General features: G+C 33.7%; 1 protein-coding gene across 1 annotated transcript in view; it reads right to left on the reverse strand.

Annotated features, from left to right (window-relative positions):
* Positions 1–21,150, reverse strand: part of Pyroxd1 (pyridine nucleotide-disulfide oxidoreductase domain 1) — a 59,473-nt gene extending 38,323 nt beyond the window's left edge. The window contains exons 1-2 of the mRNA XM_085816522.1: positions 20,799–21,150; positions 11,414–11,494 (exon numbers count right to left, since the gene is read on the reverse strand). Coding sequence (XP_085672648.1) covers positions 11,414–11,494; positions 20,799–20,888 — 171 coding nt within the window. The 5' untranslated portion in view covers positions 20,889–21,150. The remainder of the gene's footprint in view (positions 1–11,413; positions 11,495–20,798) is intronic.
* Positions 21,151–21,928: the final 778 nt, after the last annotated feature.

Consider the following 21,928-nt stretch of genomic DNA (forward strand, 5'->3'; position numbering starts at 1 on the left):
TTGAAGAATATTGAGACAAGGTGACTTCTTCTGACAAAGGCTTTTTGAATAGATGTCTCTAATAGAAGCATATTGTCTACGGTCGTTCTCCCCTTTCGAAAACCGCTCTGATAAGGCGATATAATATTATTCTTTTCCAAGAAGTAGACTAGGCGGCTGTTTACCATCTTTTCAAACAGTTTGCAAACACAACTGGTAAGGGCAATTGGCCGATAGTTCGAGGGATTCCTCGGGTCTTTCCCTGGCTTCGCAATAGGAATGACAACAGCTCTCCTCCATGCACTGGGAAATGTACGCTCCTTCCACACTCTATTGTAAAGTGTGAGAAGGGCACTCAGTGACTTATAGGACAGATGCTTTAGCATTTCATAATACACGCCATCTAGACCAGGACAAGACCTATGTGTCTGCAACAAAGCTCTCCTTAATTCAACCATAGTAAAGTCTCTATTGTACGGCTCAGATTTGGAAGAGTTGAATGCAATGGGATTTATTTCAGAGTGTTGCTTGATAGAGAGAAATGCAGGTGAATAGTTTCTGCTTGAAGAAACGGCAGCAAATGTCTCACCAACAGTATTTGCAATTTCTTCTATGCAGCTAATCACTCGGCCATCTTTTTCCAGAAAGGAAAGTGAGTGGTCTTTATACATTCCGCATGCTTTTCGAACTCTTTCCCAAACCCGCTTACTAGGCGTACAGGATGTTATTGAGGACACATATGAAATCCAAGAATCCCTCTGGCTCTGTCTTCTTACTTTTCGTGCATTTGCTTTGGCTCTTTTAAAGGCTATGAGGTTTCGCAGAGTAGGATATCTACGAAAAATACCCCATGCTTTTTTCTGTTTTTTCAGTGCTTCATGACAGTCGCGATTCCACCATGGTTTCGTATATTTAAGCATTTTTCCTGATGTTCTAGGAATCGAAAGCATAGCTGCCTGAATAATAGTATTAGTAACAGCTTCCACAGCGTCATCGATATGCCGATCTTCTACAATTTGATCTCTGAGCTCTGCAATGGAAGAGAAGAGTTCCCAGTCTGCCCTGTCCAGTATAAACCGAGGGAGTCTCGACATGGGGTTTGCTCCTCTTGGTGCAAGAGATACAAAAATGGGATAATGATCGCTGTTGTACAGGTCATTTCCTACAGGGTCGCATTTTCTTTTTCACTAAAAGTGCAAAATGGCAACAGAGATGGTGAACAGATGGCAAGATCGAGAGCGTGGAATGTCCTTGAAGGCTCATGGAAGTACGTATCTTGCCCATTATTTAGGAGACAAAGGCTGTGATCTTCGATCATCTGCTCAATTTGTCTTCCTCGGCGATTTGTATCTTTGCTACCCCAGAGTGGACTATGGCCGTTAAAATCTCCTATTATGATAAAAGGCTCAGGCAGCTGCTCTATTAGATTATTTAAATCTTGCTGATAAATGTGCTCATTTGGAGGCAAATACAAAGAAACAAATGAAACAACAATATCAAAATTTATTTGAGTAGCGACAACTTGGAGGGATGTCGTCAAAGGAAGTACATTTGAGGGATAATCCAGTGAGGAGAGGAGACCTACTCCTCCACTGGCACGCTCACATGCAAGGTTATCCTTCCTGACGAAAGAAAACCTCCGAAGTTTTGCATGGTGTTCTGGTTTCAGATTTGTTTCCTGTATAGCTAAGCACACAGGATGATACGCATTTATAATAGATTTGATGTCAAGCAAATTTCGGTGGAAACCGCGACAGTTCCATGACATGAGGGTGGCCATTATGAATGGTTTTTGTTTTTTCTGTGCTGTTCTTTTGTTTTTCGTGGAAGTAGATGCCTGGGAACTTCTAGACCCTCTTCTACTTCCATAAAGTCTGAATCCGCAGATTCAGAAATCATCTGATCAAGAGAGCTATTGCTGCGACTTCTATTTTTATTGGATATTTTATGTGTAGTAGTTTTGGGCTTACTTTGAATAACTGTTTCTTTCTTTTGTACTATATGGGTCGCATTTTCTTTTTTCTTGTTGGATGTAGACGGTTGGGGTTTATTTGGTAGGGTCTGTGTGCCTATTGATGTTTGGGTGGCGACTGTACGAGATGATTTTACAGCACTGGCGTATGATGTATTTGGTCGAAGCTGTGTGCTCTGGACTAATCTTCTGGCTTCGGCATATGAGATGTTCCTCGTAACCTTTGCAGTCTGCACTTCTTTTTCCAATTTCCATTTTGGGCAGAGGCGTGAAAATGCTGGGTGCTCACCCTTGCAATTTATACAAACAGGTGCAGCGGTACAATTTTCAGAATCATGGCCAATCTGTGAGCATCGGGCGCATGTGAGGTTGCCACGACAAGACGTCTTAGAATGGCCGAAACGCTGGCATTGGAAACATCGCATAGGGTTTGGAATATAAGGTCTTACAGGAATATTTAGATATCCGGCCTTAATATTCTTAGGCAGATCAGGCGTGTTAAAGGTAAGGATCACGTGTTTCGTGTCTATCAACTTACCTTCCTTGCGCATCTTGATCTGCCTTACACCGCAGACATTTTGGTCGGATAGCTCAGAAGCGATCTCTTCTTCAGAAACATACAGAAGGTCGAATTCTGAGATTCGACCTTCTGTATGTTTCTATATACAGAAGATATTCTGTATATATATATTCTTCTGTATGTTTCTATATACCGACAATAGTTGAGTGACTTATGTGGTGTTACAGTGACATTCGCTTGCCCAAGTTTAGTTATCTGAAGTAAAGAAGCAGACTGGGTGGCTGAGTTTGTATCAATAAGCAAGTCTCCGGAGCGGAGACGCTTTATATTTCTCGGCTCACCAATACAAAATAGGATATATTTGTTTATTACGAAAGGAGACATCTTATGCATTTCGCCAGAAGGACTAGAGATGACTAGGAAACAGGGACTATTGTTATGATTTTTTTTATTTGAATCTGTACGTAATTTTTTTGCAGTAGACTTTTCAGAACTAGGTTGAGTGACTGGTTTAGCAGTAGACGTTTCATAACTAGCTTGAGTGACTGGTTTAGCAGTAGATGTTTCAGAACTAGGTTGAGTGACTGGTTTAGCAGTAGAAGTTTCAGAACTAGGTTGAGTTACAGGAGTGACTTGAGTGACAGGAGTTACCTCGAAATCTTTTATTAAGTAGATATGAGAAGCCATAGTGAAAGAATAAAGATTCGGGTCCGACGGCCCCGCCCACCACGGAGCCCAACAAGGGAACACAGATTCCTGTGTTAGGGCTAGCCGGACCTATACGCAAACTGAAGCCCCACAGTCGGCTTTCCCGAAAGCAAGTACTCCCGAGAGCTTGACCCCAAGCCACTGACACAAGGACTAGTGACCAGCCGATTGACACCCGTGAGGACGACTAAGGTGCCTCCCATTTAGCTGAAGCAGAGGCCAAAGTAGTGTGTTGGGGACAGTACCTCACCCCTCAACTACCAGGACCCTTCTTTCCAGCGACACGGGTCTCCACGCACGGCAAAAACGTGGGCAGTTTTCTCACCACTCGAGAACTAGAGACAAGGTCTGTTCCAGTCTCTCGTGACAAGCCCCAAACTCCGTAGAGAGAAACCACGAGGGAGAAGGGAAGGGAAAAAGTACCAGCCAAGAGGAGAGGAGACGGAAAAGAGAATAGATCACTGGGGCTCCAGGATCGTGACACCCGTCTCACCAAGAAGATGATCCCCTGAAGGGCTAGGGTACCTCGGGATTGCCACACCCGTACTCACAAAAGTGAGCCCCCTGAGGGATTTACATAAAAAGCAAAAAGTAAAAATATCCTTCAATATTTATTTTATGAAATAATTAAAGAAAAGCACATCTCTAACCACTTGCCATGCATGTTGAGGTGTTTTTGTTTCAAAGCCGTCAATGACATGTTATATACATCAGAAGACCCAATATCATTTCGGAATGTAATGATAGCATAGGTGATGCAATGGAGTGGCATAGGTAATGAGACATTTTGTTCATTAGTGTCATCATGTTGGATTAAATGAGAAAATGTACAACAAATTTAATGGCTTAAACTGTTTTTATTATAATCAATACTCATGTCATACATATTATTACCGGTGCTAAGGCAATAAGAATCAGTGTGATACTGATAAAATTTGCAAGACTAATTTTGAAGAAGTTCAGAAAGTTCTATATTTATACCTTTGAAACTAGTCTTGTAAATTTATCAGTATTAGCAGGATTCTTGTTGCCATAACACTTTAAGTAATTATTATTCAGCATGTCCCATATGTCATACACATTCATCTAAATTAGCTTTAACCCTGTGAGTGGCACAAAAAGCTTTATCCGGTCATGAGATTTTTTTTTTTTTTTTTTTTTTTTTTGTCACTTGGCACATATTAGCTTTTAATTAAAAATATTTTCCTTTCTTACTTTCTTTAATAATGTAAACATCATCTTAAAGAATGGAGGCTTATTAACATAGAGACCAAAAAAGTAATTATACCAATTTAACTAATAAATGCTGTTTCAATAATGATGCTTCATGCTGTTTAAATACAGGTGTTTCATGAGTAGATCCAAAAACCTATGCAACTCAAGAATTAACCAGCTATTAAAAAAATGTAAATTAGGCTGTTTTATCTTTCATCATTATTAAAATAATAGGTCTTCCAGCAAGTTCTGTGACTTTTCAGATCATTTGCTTCCAAATAATTTGCAATTAGTGACAAGGAATGACGTTGATCAAGGCAAATGTTTAAATATCTTCTTTTCTGCTCAAAATGCACAATTCTAGGATGTATTCTGCCATACAAAGATAGTAACGGAACAGACATGTTTCCACCTTAAGACTTGCAAGCACTTAAGTTAATTCGTCTTCTGGCCAATTATGTATACTATATACATTTCATTTTGTACATTTTAATGTACCTTATTTTCTGTAAATATTTTTCAACTTTTATATTTAATAATTTCTTTACAAAGATTGCATTCTGTTTATTATGTTTATAAAGATTACTTTGAATTAACATAAATGAAAGCGAGGGTGTTGGGGGACACTTTACTCAAGTGAGAAAATATTACTACTACTCACGTTTTTAAAAAAAACTATAAACTAAACGGAACTGCCACATTCATAATGAATTCTATATAGTGCTTAAATTCATCTCACTTAAAATCTACCTATTTGGCTTAAACTCAACTTACCAGTTTGGAATCATAATTCTTACTTGAGTAAAAGATGAAACACCTTTGCATTTATTAATTGATTGAGGGTTGGTTTGTTCCCCTTGAAAAGTCAACAAATTTCCAATCAATGATGATAATTACTTGGTTTACTGATTACTTTTTCATTTTTTTAATGATTCATATTTGATGTTTCTTTTTTTAAAAAGATTTCAAGATTCATTTTTAAATGCTTATAAGTTACTTCATTCAACTAAAATTCTACTAACTTCAAAGGAGATAATACACTTAATAATCAAAGGAGATAATATACTTAATAATTCATTACTGAATAAATACTCCTTCTTCAAAGGAGATTTACTTAATAATCCATTACTGAATAAATTTCATATATATGTGGTATCCATTAGTTCAACACAGCCACCAGTGGGCATCACCTATGCGCCGACAGTGAGAACGAGGCGAAAGACAATGATGTCAGATAGATGTTAATTCCACGCGAAGGTGGTAACAAAAGAACTCTTAAAATAGCAAACAAGAGTAGGTGCTGAGTAGCTATTTAAATACTTAAAAGTCATGCAGAACTGTATTTGTATCTAACAAGCGCGAGAACGTGCAATGGTACTGTTTTTCAAATTCAAATCTGTAGCTTTTCTTATATTATTCATTAAATATTTTGAGGTGTGGAAGTGTTATTTACTTAAGGATATCATCTTCAACTCCCCACCCACAGAAAATCTGGGGGCTCAGCCGGGACCCGACCAAGAAACAAGCAAGGTAAAGTAGTATTTTATACCAATTTACTGTAATCATCATGAGTATATTAAATAATATCAGAAAACAAGACTTGAAAATAATCGCAGAAGACAATGTTCAAGAAAGATTTAAGCCCTAAAGTGGCGATATGGGTGTTACTTCTAGAAGAATTTGACTATGAAATTGTTCACAGATCTGGGCAGCAAATGAAGCATGTGGATTCATTAAGCCGAAATGCTGTGATGATGATTACCTATTCTCAGGGAGAAGTTACAGCCAAAAATGCAGCTGCGCAAAGAAGTGATGAAAAATTCTAGTTGCTAAAATCCTTAGTCGAGCAAGGACTAAAGAAAGATTTCCTAGTGAAGAATGGTGTATTATACAAGTTCAACAGTGGTCGCAAGTTACTTGTGGTACCGAAGCTTTGGAGCTAGAAATCATACGTAGTATCTATCCACAACAAGAAACACTTCGCAGTGTCTAAAACGTGAGATCTGCTTAAAATGGACTTTTTATTCTTAACCTTAAAACAAATCGAACAAGTTATCTCAAATTATGTAGAGTGTATTTTGTGCGACAAAAAACGAGTTAAGGGCGAAGGGTTGCTGACTCCTATACCAAAAGATAGTATCTCTTTGAGCACTTTCCATATTGAATTTTACAGGACCTCTAGCTTCGACAAATAAGAACTACAATCATATCTTGACCGTGGTTGACGCATTTACAAAGTTCATGTGACTCTATCCAGTAAAGTCTACATCAGCTCAAGAGGCATTGCAGAAGTTGAAACTGCAGCAATCAACTTTCGGTAATCTGTTGAGAATAATAAGCGATAAAAGTACGGCTTTTGCTCTAACGATTTTGAAGATTACTGTAGTCAAGAGAAGATCCAGCACATATTTACAATTACAGGTGTTCCTAGAGGAGAAGGACATGTGAAAGGAATTCATCTCAACGATCGGTACCAGGTGGAAAATGTAGGACACCATGAAGGTCCTGGCTGTACCACTACAGCAGATGATCACATGAAACCTTGGACTGTTCCTGCTTAGGACTGTGTATGGCTCTTTTTCCACACTTGCTATTTTTTTTTTTTTTTTTTTCCCAAAATTTATTTTCAGGTGCTGTTTTGATATACCAGTGTGCTGATCCATATTTTTTAAGGCGAAAACAGAGTCAGGATCGCCGAGCTGTGTTATCCATTAGTTCAACACAGTCACCAGAGGGCATCACCTATGCGCCGACAGCGAGAGCAGGCGAAAGACAACGATGACATATAGATATTGGTTCCACGCGAAGGTGGTAACAAAAGAACTCTGCTAAAATAGCAAACAAGAGTAGGTGCTGAGTAGCTATTTAAATACTTAAAAGTCATGCAGAACTGTATTTGTATCTAACAAGCGCGAGAACGTGCAATGGTACTGTTTTTCAAATTCAAATCTGTAGCTTTTCTTATATTATTCATTAAATGTTTTGTGGTGTGGAAGTGTTATTTACTTAAGGATATCATCTTCAACTCCCCCCCCACACACACATATATATATATATATATAAACATCAACGAATTTATAGTTAAAGCAAGCTATCAACTGAATTTTCCCATAGATACCTTCTTAAAATGGAAAGCTAAAATTCTTCAACGCATATCCACAGAAATCAGTCACCTCAAATTTAAAAGTACACTGAACTGGTCGCAACTTACATCTGATATTAGTAAATTAAAACAGCTTTTTACTATTACAAAAATAGATAAAGCAACTAATAACTTTAGCATTATATGAAAACAATTCTACACTGAGATTATTCATAAAGAACTTCTCAACGCAACTACTTATCAATCAGACAACCTTACAGAAACATCTATAATAAACAGGATTAAAACTTTTCATAAGAAACTCAATATTACTTTCAATGCAAACTACAACAGATTTACTAATCTTTATGCGATTCCCAAATTCCATAAAACACCATTAAAATTTAGATTTATAGCTAATGGAACTAATAATTACAAGAAAAATATAGACTATTATTTTTCAATTCAACTTAATAAAATCTGTAAATTTATTTTCAATGATTGTAACACTAATCATAACTATTGCTGGATCATTCATAATAACACTCCTGTCATTAATATCATTCATACCATTAACATCCAAAACATTAACTGCTATGATTTTGAAAACTTATATACCTCACTTCCTCTAGAAGAAATCTATACCAGTCTACTTGATCTACCAAAACTTTTCCCTAATATACTCAATATCATGACTCTTGACAAATGGAAAACCTACCTAAAATGCACACTTTTTCATAACTACATCAAGTTTCAAAATCAACTTTTTAAACAAGTCAGAGGATTGCCAATGGGCTTACATTCCAGCACCTCGATCTGTAATATCTTTTTATTTGTCAAAGAATTTAACTTCCAAAAAAATCTACAACCACAAGAGTTAAATTACTACAAACACACCTACAGATTTATTGATGACCTTATTACAATTAATAATTTTGATAAAATTGAAAACTCCGACATTTATCCGAATTGTCTTAAACTTAATAAAACTAATAATTCACAAAATAGCATAGACTTTCTAGATCTTCAAATCATTAACTACAAAAAAATTTTACTTTTTGACAAAACAAGAAACTTCAATTTCAATACTAACAAATTAATAAATTGGAACTCCAACATATCCAAAAAAGTAATTAACAATACTATAATTAAACAAATACAACGAATTAAAACTATATGCACAGATACAATAGATTTACAACGCGAAATTTTGATCCTTATCAAAATTCTCAAAAATAATCTAATTCCCTTTCAATTTATCAACCATTGCCTTAAAAGAGCAGGCGTTAAATACTCACTCTAAATCATTTAACTGATAGGGATATGATAATTTATTCCTAAACCTGAGAAGGCGGTATAAGTTGGATGACTGTCAGTTGAAAGATTTGTATATAGTGTAGTTACTCAATTGTATATATTGTAAAAAGCTAATTGTCTTCAGACATATACTGTTACTATACTGTTACTAAAAAAATGGGCCTATTTACTGCCTTTAGACTGTCTACTAGCTCTTGGATAGCGAAAATGCTTTTTTCCTTTCTTAAATTCTTAATCATTGCGACACGACAATTAGCCAGAAATTAATTAATTTCCATTCACTAGTATTTTTAAAAAAATCTTAACAGACGGTCTCTCTCAGATAAGAACTCCACAAAATACATCCCTCAAGAATTCCAAGTCCCACCCACTACCATAAATTTCTTCACCCAAGTATTGTCGACTGATATAATTCAAAGCCCCTACTGCCGCTAAGAATTTTCGGACACCCTACACTTCTGAATCAGACAAGAAGAGAACACACTGCCAACTCCCCCACTAGAAAGAATGTAAGTTACTTAATACCTTTCTGGCCTTTATATCTTCATGTACATTCACTGATCTTATTTATATTATTTTCTATTTTATTTTTATATTATTTTTATATTATTTTTATGTTCTCTTTGATTTGTTTTTGCAAAGTTTGCATTATTTATCTTTTTTATAATCTTCTATGTTTATTTCAACTTTACTTTGATTTCGATTTCATAATGACAATTTCCAATGTTTAATTTCTACAAATAATATAGTACTCAAATACATAAAGATGATAGTGTCGAGGACGATTACTCGAGTTTTACAAGATTTCTCTACAGTAATTGATTTTTACTCCAAATTGAATTGACTAAAATGCTTCATGAGAATCAGTTCTTTGAGTAACAACTATTCGCGGAAATATTTGGCCTGACTAGAATTGCCGGTTTGGCTTTAATTTATAACTCGAGTAAAGACGAAACACTTTCATATTTACGTATTTCTATCAATTATTGATCATTGAACGGGAGTTGGTTTGTTCCCCTTGAAAAGTCAACTAATTTCCAATCAATGACAATAATTACATGTTTTAATTTTTACTTTTACAATTGTAATATTATTCTTCGTGATGATTTAACTCCAGTCCCCGTTAAAACATTATTAACATTTTGCTTTCAAATTACTTCAAAACATCTTTCAAAATATAACTTACCAGTATGGATGCACACTTTTAAAATAATTCTACTTTAATTAAACTTAGGAGATAATATAATCAATTAATCAATATGGTTTAGGAAATAATTTATATATATATATATATATATATATATACAGTGTACTGCTGAGAATGGAGAACCCATTTTCATCACATGCTCATTTTAAAAAAAAGAAGAAAAAAGAAAGAAAAAATGTTAGTCAGACTGCTCGTAAAATCTGTGCTGTATATGGACAAAGCACTGTTTCTGATGACACAGTTCACAGCTAGTTTGAGAGGTTTATGGGAGTAAATTTCAGCCTCAAAATCGTGTCAGCTCTGGATGAACCATCCTCTGTAAACAATGATGTATTAAAAGAAGGTGCTGCTGAAAATCAACATTATACAGTTCATGAATTATAAGACAGACTAAATATTTCCTAAAATATAGCACATAATAATTTCAAGAAGACTAGGCATGTAAGCTGCTATGATGCATGGTACCCCATACTTAAAGACGGCAGAATATCCTTGTTGAAATTTCAGCAAGTGTTTTTTGGCTGAAATGAAACAAAGAAGCTCCCATTTTGAACCCGCCTTTCTGGAGATTAGAAATGAACACTATACAGTAATGCTACAAAAAAATTCACTGGAAAAATATTACATTAGAAACATTCAAATTCCAAATGATTTAATAACACTGAGAGGGGGAGGTGCATTCCAAAAAAGCAATGCTTTGTGCATGGTGGGACAACCAAGAAACTGTGTATTGTGAATTGCTGCTGCCAAATAAGATAATAAATTGAGAAAAAATACTTTTCTCAAGTAGTAGATTTAATAGCAAATCGCCCAGAACTGCCCAACTGCTGAGATATTGTCTTCCATCATTACAATGCTTGACTCTACATTCTAACAAATGTCAGATGAAGACTTTTCAGTATGGCTGGGATGTTTTGTGTCACTCCCCACATTTACCAGACCCCAGCTCCTCAGATTTTCATCTCATCAGTTCACTTCAAAATTCTTTGAACACTGAGTTCACCTCTCCCAGCCCCTTTTTTAATAGACTGTCAAACAGCACCTCTATAATTTCTTCATGAATAAATCTGATGATTTTCCACCTGTCGGAGGGATGGCAAAACATCATAGAACAAATTAACAGTTGTGTGATTCAATCTTCTAACGTCTTTACACTGCTTCAATTGTATCTGTCACCAAAAACCTGCAGAACTTTCCAGATGATCAAATAATAATAATAAATTAACTGCAAGTTAAGATCTCAAATTAAATAACATAAGTTCTACTGAAATGTTAAAAAATACAGTTAAGAGATTTTTAACACAAAAAAAAAACATGTATTGCTTTATATTTTAATATACATTTATATAGCCTTCTAGCAAAGGGAAAAAGTTGACAACATATAAAAAAAATTATTTAATATCTAAAACATACCTTATTTACATTTTTAACTGCTTTTACAAGTGGAGATGCAGAAATCAAAACTATATTAGCAGATGGTTCCTCAATAGCCAACTATAAAATAAATTAAAATCAAATATAATATTATATACTACATACTATTGTTACTTTACATGAAGATTTAATAATAGTTATACAAGAAAATTTGGTACTTTTCCGTTTTGCCGGCGCAAACGATAAAGTCGCCAATAATGGTTTAACTGATGCCAGACGGAATATCTTTGCTGGTAACCTTTTACGCCTCAGTTTCAAAACAAGTTGAAGCCATTTCTTATCAGATTGTTTCTTTTAATACTGGCATACAATAATATAGAATTTTCACACGATATTTAAATTTTATCCCCAAGACAATTCACGGTAATTAAGTCAATTAGAATGCAATTAAACCGCTCATCCGAAGGCGAAATCAAGTGTTAAATTCATCAATTCTAATGAGAATGCACTAGCGAAGTAAAGCACTGCGGTTTTACATAATTTCTGAGTAAGCTATTCGTACGAATTGAAATAATTCTTGTATTTAAACTTGTATTCCAAATTAAGATTTAACTTGAAATTAATGTAGATAATTACTGAGCAAATTAGATTTTAGTAGCGTAGTTTACGTGAGATGAGATTACTTGGGGTCACGTGATACGAACCGGCGAATCAGGATTTTGAACCATGAAATCATAGTAAATTCTTAAATTAATGTCTTTTTACAAATTTATTGTCTTTATTTATTGGCTTTTTACAAAATTTTAAACCATATTAAAATGTTTATGCCTTCAAAATAAAAAAAAAAATTCTTAGAATTAACATTTTTTATGTGTATACTGTATGTTGTCGCCAACAAAGTCTGCTTGGCGAGATTTGCGCCGGTGAAATGGAAAAGTACCGAAAATTTAAAAAGTCACAACTTTGCATTATTAAAATAATCATAATAATAATGATAGCCCACAAGATATGAAGATATACTAAATATTACAGAATATTATATATAATAAATGAACATTACAATAGAATAAAAAAAAACTATCACATATTCCAGTGTATAATGTGCATCTATAATTTAAAACCACATTTTTAAATTTAAAAAAAAATAAAAATAAATTGCATTTGCTTTAGTTGAAATACAGTTAATCTAGTGTTCTTTTAGTAGTAAAGATAGCTCCTGACAAAAGTGTGGTTTTCATATGCAAAGTCGTTATATTTGTGAAAGAAAATGGAAATCGCAAGGATGTCTGGTGTTGGTGAAAGCTCTATATGTGAGTGGAAGAAAATGAAATCACAGCAATTAATATGCCAAAGAATAAATGCGCTTTTAGTAAAGGAGTCACGAAATGGTCCATCCAAGAAAAAAGTGTTATAAACTGGGTCCTTAAAAACCACCAGAATGAATTAATTGTAACAAGAAACATCATTTGTCTTAAAGTGGGCAAAAAAGAATGCAAAGTGAAAACTTTAAAGCAATTTTGAGTTGGTGTAGTCGATTTAGAGCATGGGATAATTTAGTTCTACGAGAAAAAATGAAAGTTTCGCAAGAAACTCCAGTAATATTTGATATGACAGGAAATAAATTTATGTGAAAGGAACAAAAACGGTCATGCAAAATCTTATCTCGCCATAGTGCTCTCCTGCCTAGTATTAACATTAAAATTAAAACCCATGATAATTTTTAAGGAAAGATAATGCCAAAAAGTAACTTCCCAAATGGTGTTTTCATTCTGTTCACAAAAAAGAATCAATGCACAAAAACAGTGTGAAATTTGGATACGAAATGTTTGGCAAAACTACTGCATTAAAGAATCCAGTTTTAGTTTGAGACTTGCTCAGATGCAATCTAATAACAATAATATGATGATGAAACTGTTGAAAGAGTGCAATACAGTCATGGTAGTTATTCCAGGCGGATAAACGTGAATAGTTCAGCCTTTAGATATGTGTATCAATAAACCATTCAAAGAAAATTTTAAATGATAGTGGAATATGTGGATGTTAGAAGGTGAAAAACATTTAAAAAAGGAGGCCAAATGCATCATGCAAGTCTGGAAATAATCTATGAATGGATAATAAAAGCATGAAATGAAATTAAATCCCACATAATTCAAAGGACAATTTACAAAATGCAGCATATTTAACAATCTAGATAGAAAGGAACATGATTATTTATCTATGGATCAGAGTAGCAGTGATGGTGAAGATGCAATAATATGCCTGAATATATAATGGAAGATGAATATGACAAACTTTTCATGTTATCAGAAAAGGAAATTTTTAAAGTTCATAAGGTATGTCCTTTTAAATAAGCAACATTTGGGTACGTGTAGAAATCTAATTTTTGTACACTCATCTTTTCCTCATTTTAAAATCTATTATTTTTACATCCGGCGTATGTCCATAGTGTAATGCACATCCATAAATTTCGATCTTATTTTTTGCATTTAAGTACACATTATACACCGAAACATACGGCAATTTAATTTCAATCTGATAACAATTTGATACAATTTACCACTAAAAAAATTTTCCAATAGAAAAAACACTTGATAATCCATTAAACATGAAAATTTTACTTCAGTAGTATATAAAAGTATGTTATCAATTATTGGAAAGCAGTGATGTAAACAGCACAGGTGCAAAGGGCCATATGTTACCACCAAAACCTTTTTACATCAAAAATTGATAAAACTAAAGGTGGCATTATTTTGCAAATTTTTTTATCAAAAGAGACGTTTTTGGTTAATTTATTCTCCATTCTCTTATTGGAAGATATTGCTTACACCTATTTTGTTAATGCTTATCTCTCTTATTCACTAAACAGAGGATGAACATGTACCAAACAGTCAAGCTAATGAAATAATAAAAGTGCGGTTTTCATATGCAAAGTCGTTATATTTGTGAAAGAAAATGGAAATCGCAAGGATGTCTGGTGTTGGTGAAAGCTCTATATGTGAGTGGAAGAAAATGAAATCACAGCAATTAATATGCCAAAGAATAAATGCGCTTTTAGTAAAGGAGTCACGAAATGGTCCATCCAAGAAAAAAGAATGAATCCTGCAAGATGGTTAAGTGTGGGTAAACAATTTACTATTCATATTTGTTAAACACATACTCCAGGAAATGATGGGTTGTGTCAATCAAATAATCAAGAGCTAGCTAGGGTCCCACTGCTAACATCTGGGTTGAGCCCCAACATGAGCTACGATTTCTCAAAGTAGCTCTCGAAAACAAAATGGGCGCTTAAGTTCCTTTAGGACACAAGGCTCGTGTATCATTTTCAGGCATCATTTTCAGCATGTATTATTAGCATCAAAATGTATTAAATACTGTGACACTATTTACTGGAATCACCCTTTACAAATAATTTAATTTTATATTCTTTTTCCGTGTACTCCGTTGAAATAGAAAGCTGCGCCAATTGGCGCAAACCTTTTTTTGCCAAGTCGTACGCGTTTTGATTTCGTGAACAAGTACTACCTGCAATAAAAAAAGAAAAATGCTATTATTATTATTAAATTATTGAGAAAAGATTGTGCAATATGTTTACTTTGTTAAAAAAAAAGCTGAAAATCTCGATTCCTGCAATATTGAACATAAACATACATTTAAACAGCATTATTTTAAAAATCGGATTACTTTTATAAAGCTTAGTGCTTTATCTTCCAAGTTTGCATGAAATTATTTTCTGGACATTGCTGAGTTTATAAGCACTTTAATATGCAAGTAACTGAATAAAATGGGCATTTACAATCAGTGAAAGATCTTTTTAAAAATAAAAAATTCTTTACTATTGTACATTTCCAGAATGCAAGTACTATTGGTAACACCGAAAGGTCTAAGGTAAATGAAATTTTTCCAAAAACTATTTCTGTCTTTAAATTAAGTAAAATTATGTTTACTTAAATATAAGAAAGTAAAATATTTTTTTAAATAAGATTTCAGTATAATTTATCTTTTTGTATCATAAACTATATTATAAGTTTGGACAGTAATAATTTATAGTTCCAGCTGAAAGTCAACAGTCTGTAAGTATATACAGTACAAAGACCGTAATCCAGACGTCCATTATCCGGAATGATCTATAATACGGATCTATAATGCAGGACTTAATCATAAGACCTTGATTGGAACAGTAAAGCATGGTGGTGGAGGTGTCATCGTGTGCAGTGCATGTCAGCAACATGATTAGGTAATTTAGTATTTATTGATGGCATGATGAACTAACTATGCTCTATATTTCAATATTTTAAAAGATAATTTAAAATTATTTGCCCAAAATTTGGGTATTGGAAACAACTTTTTTTTTTTTTTTATCAGGATAATGACAGCCTTTAGTGTGTCTATAATTATCAACGAATTCTGAAAGCACCACTCAGTCACCACACTTAAACCCGACAGGACACATCTGAAGAGAATTAGAGGTCAAAGTATGAAGACACAGTAGTAAAAGTTAGACCAAACTAAAAACAAGAATGATGGAGAAACACTGACACAGATATTTTAAAAAAAAAAAAAAACTGGTAAACTCTATGCCCAGACATTTGAAAGCTGTCGTAAATGCTGTAAGATATCCTACAAAATACAATCAAAAGTCTTTAATCCGGACATCCATAATCCGGAATGATCTATAATCCGGACCTCAAATCAAACTTTCTTCAATCAAACTTTCTGCGCATGCGCATAATACGTTTACGCATGCGCATTTAAAGTATAACGGACGGTATAAGCTAAGCTAAAATTACCTAAGTATCTATTTCAGTAAATGTTGCAGATTGCGTTGTTCCTTAATATTCGAATTGAATCCGGCTTATTATTTTTTGCAGACTGTTAGAGCAATTTTATAAAAGTAAGCTTGAACTTTCAATTATGTCAAAAAGGATTTCCGATTCTGGAGCTGCCAAAGGATCTACAAAGCGAAAGCATGTTTCGATGTCCATCAAACAAAAAGTGGAATTGCTTCAAAAAATGGATAAAGGCATATCCTTTGTTTCTCTAACCATTCCGAAATCTGTTTATCAATTTCACGCTGCTCTGAGGGGGGAAAACGTCGCGGCAGCCAATGAACTGGAAGTTCCATCCTTGAAGGAGACGTTCGTTGCAACAGGCGCCCCTGGACTGGAGTGTCCTATCCCGATCGATGTTATGTCAGTTTTCGATCATTAATTTCATATGATCTGTCAGCACTATCCTTATCTTCAGGGCAGATGTTTTTATTTTATTCGGCTGATAATTCCTTACTAAACGTAGTATTTCATCTCGATGTACTCTGTCTCTGATATGATTTAAATCAAATTCCTCATCATTATAAATATCACGAATACACATGAAATAGTTTTCTGGTTGCAATTTTCTAATTTCGACTATACGTAATGTATGCTTTACGCGTGCATGCGTTGAAAGAAATGTTTAATAAAGTAAACAAATAAATATTAAGCTTTTTTTTTTGTAAATTTTGATACCCTTTAGATCATAATTGCTCTTTATTTCATAAATTACAGTTTCATATTTTTAATTTTATAATTTCTGCATGCCATCTTAGCAGATTTAAATTGATGATCTATAATCCGAAATCGCCGAAGTCCCGACAAGTCCGGATTAAAGACTTAAAGACAATTAACTTAAAGATATACTACAACATTTACTAATATGTGCAGATTTCTTGAAAGCGCAAGAAGACTTGGAACTACTCTGATATGTGCCCTCAAGTCCCCAAATTTCTCGCCAAACCCACGCTGCCATATTACTATTTAAATTTTTTGTCTACATTTCGAACTTTAAGTCTAAAATGTCTCCAAAAACGCGTTTTGAACATACAATTTAAGCTAAAAATTCGAAACAAAAAGTTTAGATAGCAAAAACGTAAAGTTTCTAACCAAAAATATTTGACATGAATCCATGTACACAGCGATATGTTTTAACTTAAAAAAAAAAAAAAAATCTACGAATGGCACAATCTAGGCAACGAATGAATCTACGAACTATTCACACCTCACTTTAAAAATTAACATAACAACAATAAATTTCAAAGAATACCATGTACACAGAGTTCTATTTCAACTTTAAAAAAATCTACGAATTGCACAATCTAGACGCTACACACTAATCAACAAAATAAACTAAAATAAATTTCAAACAATTCCAGAAAACAACAATAACGACAGAAATTCATACTAAAAAAACAATGAACATAACATTCTACAAAAAAAGAACAAGAATAAAATAAAATGCACTTACCATGAATTAATGCTTTTTCGAACAGTAGAAATACCGATTTCATACCGCCTTTAACATGCCGACACGTAATCGCTATCACATTTATATGACAGCCAGGCATATTATCCACAAAATTCATACTGTGGTTCACAAATAATCACAAATCCCTACTTCTATCATGCACAGCCATTAAAAATAATCTCCCACACCCTCTTTCCACACCTCCAAATACCCACTGCCCCTCAACAGGATGGCCAGGATGATATTTCCTTTTGCCGAACTTCAATTCAACAACTTCCACCATTTTATCTTTCGCCCATATCTTCGCGAACCAACGAGCTCCAGCGAAAGATTTTTCAACATCAACAGAGTTGCCATACAACACGCAATCGCACCAAAAACCAGCGCAGAACACATATCGCCACATTTGGTGAAATTAGGGCGTATACCAGAGTTGTACCGAAGACTTTTGTGAGGTAACTTTTCTGTTACTTTTATATTACTGATTTTTTAAAAAAAAAAAAGTTTTACTATGTGTACATGGACAAAGTTAACGCAGTGCACAATGCCTAGTTTGTGGAATTCTCTGATGTTTTTTGAAGTTAAAAGAGGGCGATGTGTACGTGGACACTGAGTTTGTATAAGTCTTCGACTTCTTGTTTTCGGTGTGTGCAGTGGAAGGAAGGATCAGCACAATCTTGAAATTGATGCCGATCCTTTCTGCCACTGATCTTGGCGTCAAAAAAGAGACATTTCGCCAAGGGGTACTGTAGAGTAAATTTTAACCATTTTACATTGACGTGCTGAAAAAAATTAAAAAAACTACCTCTGCTGTATCATCCCGTTAAATACATCGCACTATAAATTTAGGGCTGAAATTCAGCCACAGCCAGGTTGAGATATTTCTTAGTTTTTGAGTGAAATTGTAATACTAAGTAGAGCACCAAATAAGATGAAGTCCAGCATTTTATTTTATTATTTATCAATTTCCATTAGTTTGATAATTTATTAAACTCTTATTTACCTCTTTACATTCAAATGAATGTTAATTAACTGTTACATAGTTTACTATTTTAATTAATTAGCTATTTCAACTGTTACATAGCTTACTCTTTTAATTAACTGACTATTTTAACTGTCACAGTTTATTATTTTAACTGTTACATAGTTTGCTATTTTAACTATTAATTATTTCACTATTTTATTTCTACAGTGCTCTAGCACTTCTAATTTTAGAAATTTAACCCTGGATATGCCATTGATGCAAAAGTTAAATGGCTAACTGAAGGCAACCACTCACTGAAGTTTTCTATACAAAACTCGGGCAGCCAGGTTGTTCTGAGGGATTCGAAATATGTACAATCCAATTTCACCCAGCCTTCTTATTAAGCTACAGTTTGTCAAAAATATATTAGACTTTACTAATTAATGTCTTTAAAATGGCATAAAAGCATATTTATGTCATTTTACAAACATATGTAGCTGATTATTTGTTGTTAACATTCTTTTAGTGTAGTCTTTATCAAGGTCTATAACTAGTTATTAAATGAAAAATCATATTGGAAAAAACAAATTTGACTGGAAAAGTGATTTTCTGGTAAATGACCTATTTTTATTGCCCAAAAAGTATTCAACTCTAGCCATTCATTGGTCATTTGAAGGGTTACAAAGTGTTAAATTAACACTTGAAAGCATCCTTAAATGATACACGAAGGCTACTTAAGGTTATTTGAAACTTTTGTTCTTGAATCATACTCATTTCTGCAATTTTAAAAGGGAAATTTTAAAATATCTCGGAAAGCAAAAGAAACTACAATGGAAGAAAGGAAAATTGTACTTAATGTGAGAAAATCTGGAGACAAGAGAAAATTGCTCAGACTATTAAAATACCACTTTAAACTGCAAAATACAAAGTAAAATGACATCTGGAATCAACAAATTAGTAAATAGGACAAGAAGCAGGAGACCAAAAAAAGTTGACCAGGTATGATAAGCAATATCCCTTTTATAATAAATTAAAATGATTAAACATTAAGTGGCCCAGAATTTTAAACTACTAATTAAGAAAGAAGTTTGTGTCAGTTTTCAATCCAAATGCACAGAGTTTGATTATAAAGGACAATGCGCTCACAAAAAATTTTAGGTATCGGAAGCTAACAGAAAGAAAAGGCTCTTACTTTAAAAAAAAAAAAAAAATATGTAAATGAGACTCTAGACTTTTGGGAAAAAAGTTATATTTAGTGCTGAAATATATTTCGCAGAAATGAGTGTAACTTACTTGGAGCACATGGTAATTAATCATACGGTATGGAAACAACCAAATAAATAATTTGAATTCAGAAATTTCCGACCGACAGTAAAGCATGGTGGCCACTCCGTTGTGATCTGGGGGTGCACATCTTAGGCAAGTGTAAGGAAACTATATTTTATTGATGACATAATAAACCAAGAGTTGTATATTAACATTCGCTAAATACCACATTTCGGTTGTTGTACAACACATCAAAAGTACTTAAAACACCTCTAAAATAAACAGACATAAATCCAATTCAGCATTTATGGGAAAAATTACATAAAGAAACTACACACAGGAAGAAGCTAAAACAATATTTAGAAGAATGGTATCAAATACAAAGTGATTAAGCTAAAAAATTAATAAGCATGCAATCTAGACTGAAAGCCATTATAAAATTTAACAGACATTCTGCAAAATATTAATTATACTTTTTTGACCCATGCTCTGCATTCTAATATGTTTCTGCGTTTTTTTTTTTTTTTTTTTTTTTTGGTTAAATTTATTTAATTTCTTTACAAATGTGTCTGAGGCATGCCTTTGTTTTGTAATTTTACATTATATAAATTAAATCTTTAGTTCATTGTTTAATGCTTTTAATGACGCATTGTTTGAATAATAGAACGGAGGCCAAATATTTTTTAGAGTAACTGTACTAGTTGGCAATTAACATATACACAGCCTACAATGAATAAAATATATATATCACAATAAAATAACAGATTTAGTACAATGCAGATGGTCATAACTTTAATGAAAAATTTATATGTTGAATAAGTTAAACAATTTAAATTTTAGTTTTAAGCCTAATATATGGTACACACAGGATTTGGTGATATATATATTCATATTATATATCGTATTATTTTTTACCTGCTCAGCACAAGAAACGCCAGCAATACCTCCTCCAATTACAGCAAAAGTAGTGTTGATTACTGAATTGTCTTTTGAAGATCTCGTCATATTTAAACTTGATAACTAAACCAACTCATTAGGAAAATTCGAACTTAAATTTACAGTAGATAATTTCTAAGCCCACACGCAGTCTCTCGTAATATTACTTCACTGTTGCATAACGTTAATGCTCGAGTTACTGTTTATAAATAAATAAATTTACATCTCACTCACAACATTGCGCAACGTTCTGCCACAAAAAGTAGAGAAACGTTAAGCGATATGTTTAGAGCTGGGTTACCATGATCAGCGGCTTATCGCATACTAAAATAGTTGGGTCTACCCTAGCCTGGTTTATGCTTCACGCATGCACAATAATGAGCTTCGTTGGCGTTATTGGATGGCGTCGTTATGCTGAATTAGATATAACAAATAGAACTAAAATTGACTCATTCACACTTAATTTACTTTTTGCGGTTTCACCCTCTGTTTCATCTTGTAACGTCACTGACCTCACCCCCCCTTTCGCCGCCGCTAGCGCGGATCAGAATCTTTTCTCAAACCTCAAACACTTCCTACTACACTAATCTTTTTTTCTTTTTTTCCCTTGATTGCTTATTAGAAGCCGAATAAAAAAAGTTGTTTCTACATTTGAAACTCGAGAATAAAATACGATCTAAGTAAAGAATTAGCGATGTATCATGAGATAGGGAACTGACGGCATGTTCTTATTCCACTAAATTAGGGATCTAAAGGCATTAATTCAGAAGACAAACAACAAAAATCAGCGTTATATTTACAAAATTTCCACAGGACTAGTTTCGATGGTTTTATCGAACCAGCATCCTCAGCTACAAAACCGCAAATGAACAAGATAGGAAAAAATGATTAGATAAGACACGGAGTATACTCCGTGAGATAAGATAAGGAAGCCTGGACAAGAATAAGCAAGTGGCGCCATATGTTGGTGTAAATATTTCTTTTTTGCACGTGGTGTGGCCGCCATTTTGTGATTGCATGAGTTTCGGTAAGTACTTTTTTGCAATTTTCAAGTTATGTTTATGTTTTGTATATTTGGATATTGTGCTTTGCTTGTATGATTTCATGCA

This window comes from Stegodyphus dumicola, chromosome 5 (assembly GCF_044657685.1).
Source record: "Stegodyphus dumicola isolate Sdum_Otavi_A_Nest chromosome 5, ASM4465768v1".
NCBI classification, from domain to species: Eukaryota; Metazoa; Arthropoda; class Arachnida; order Araneae; family Eresidae; genus Stegodyphus; species Stegodyphus dumicola.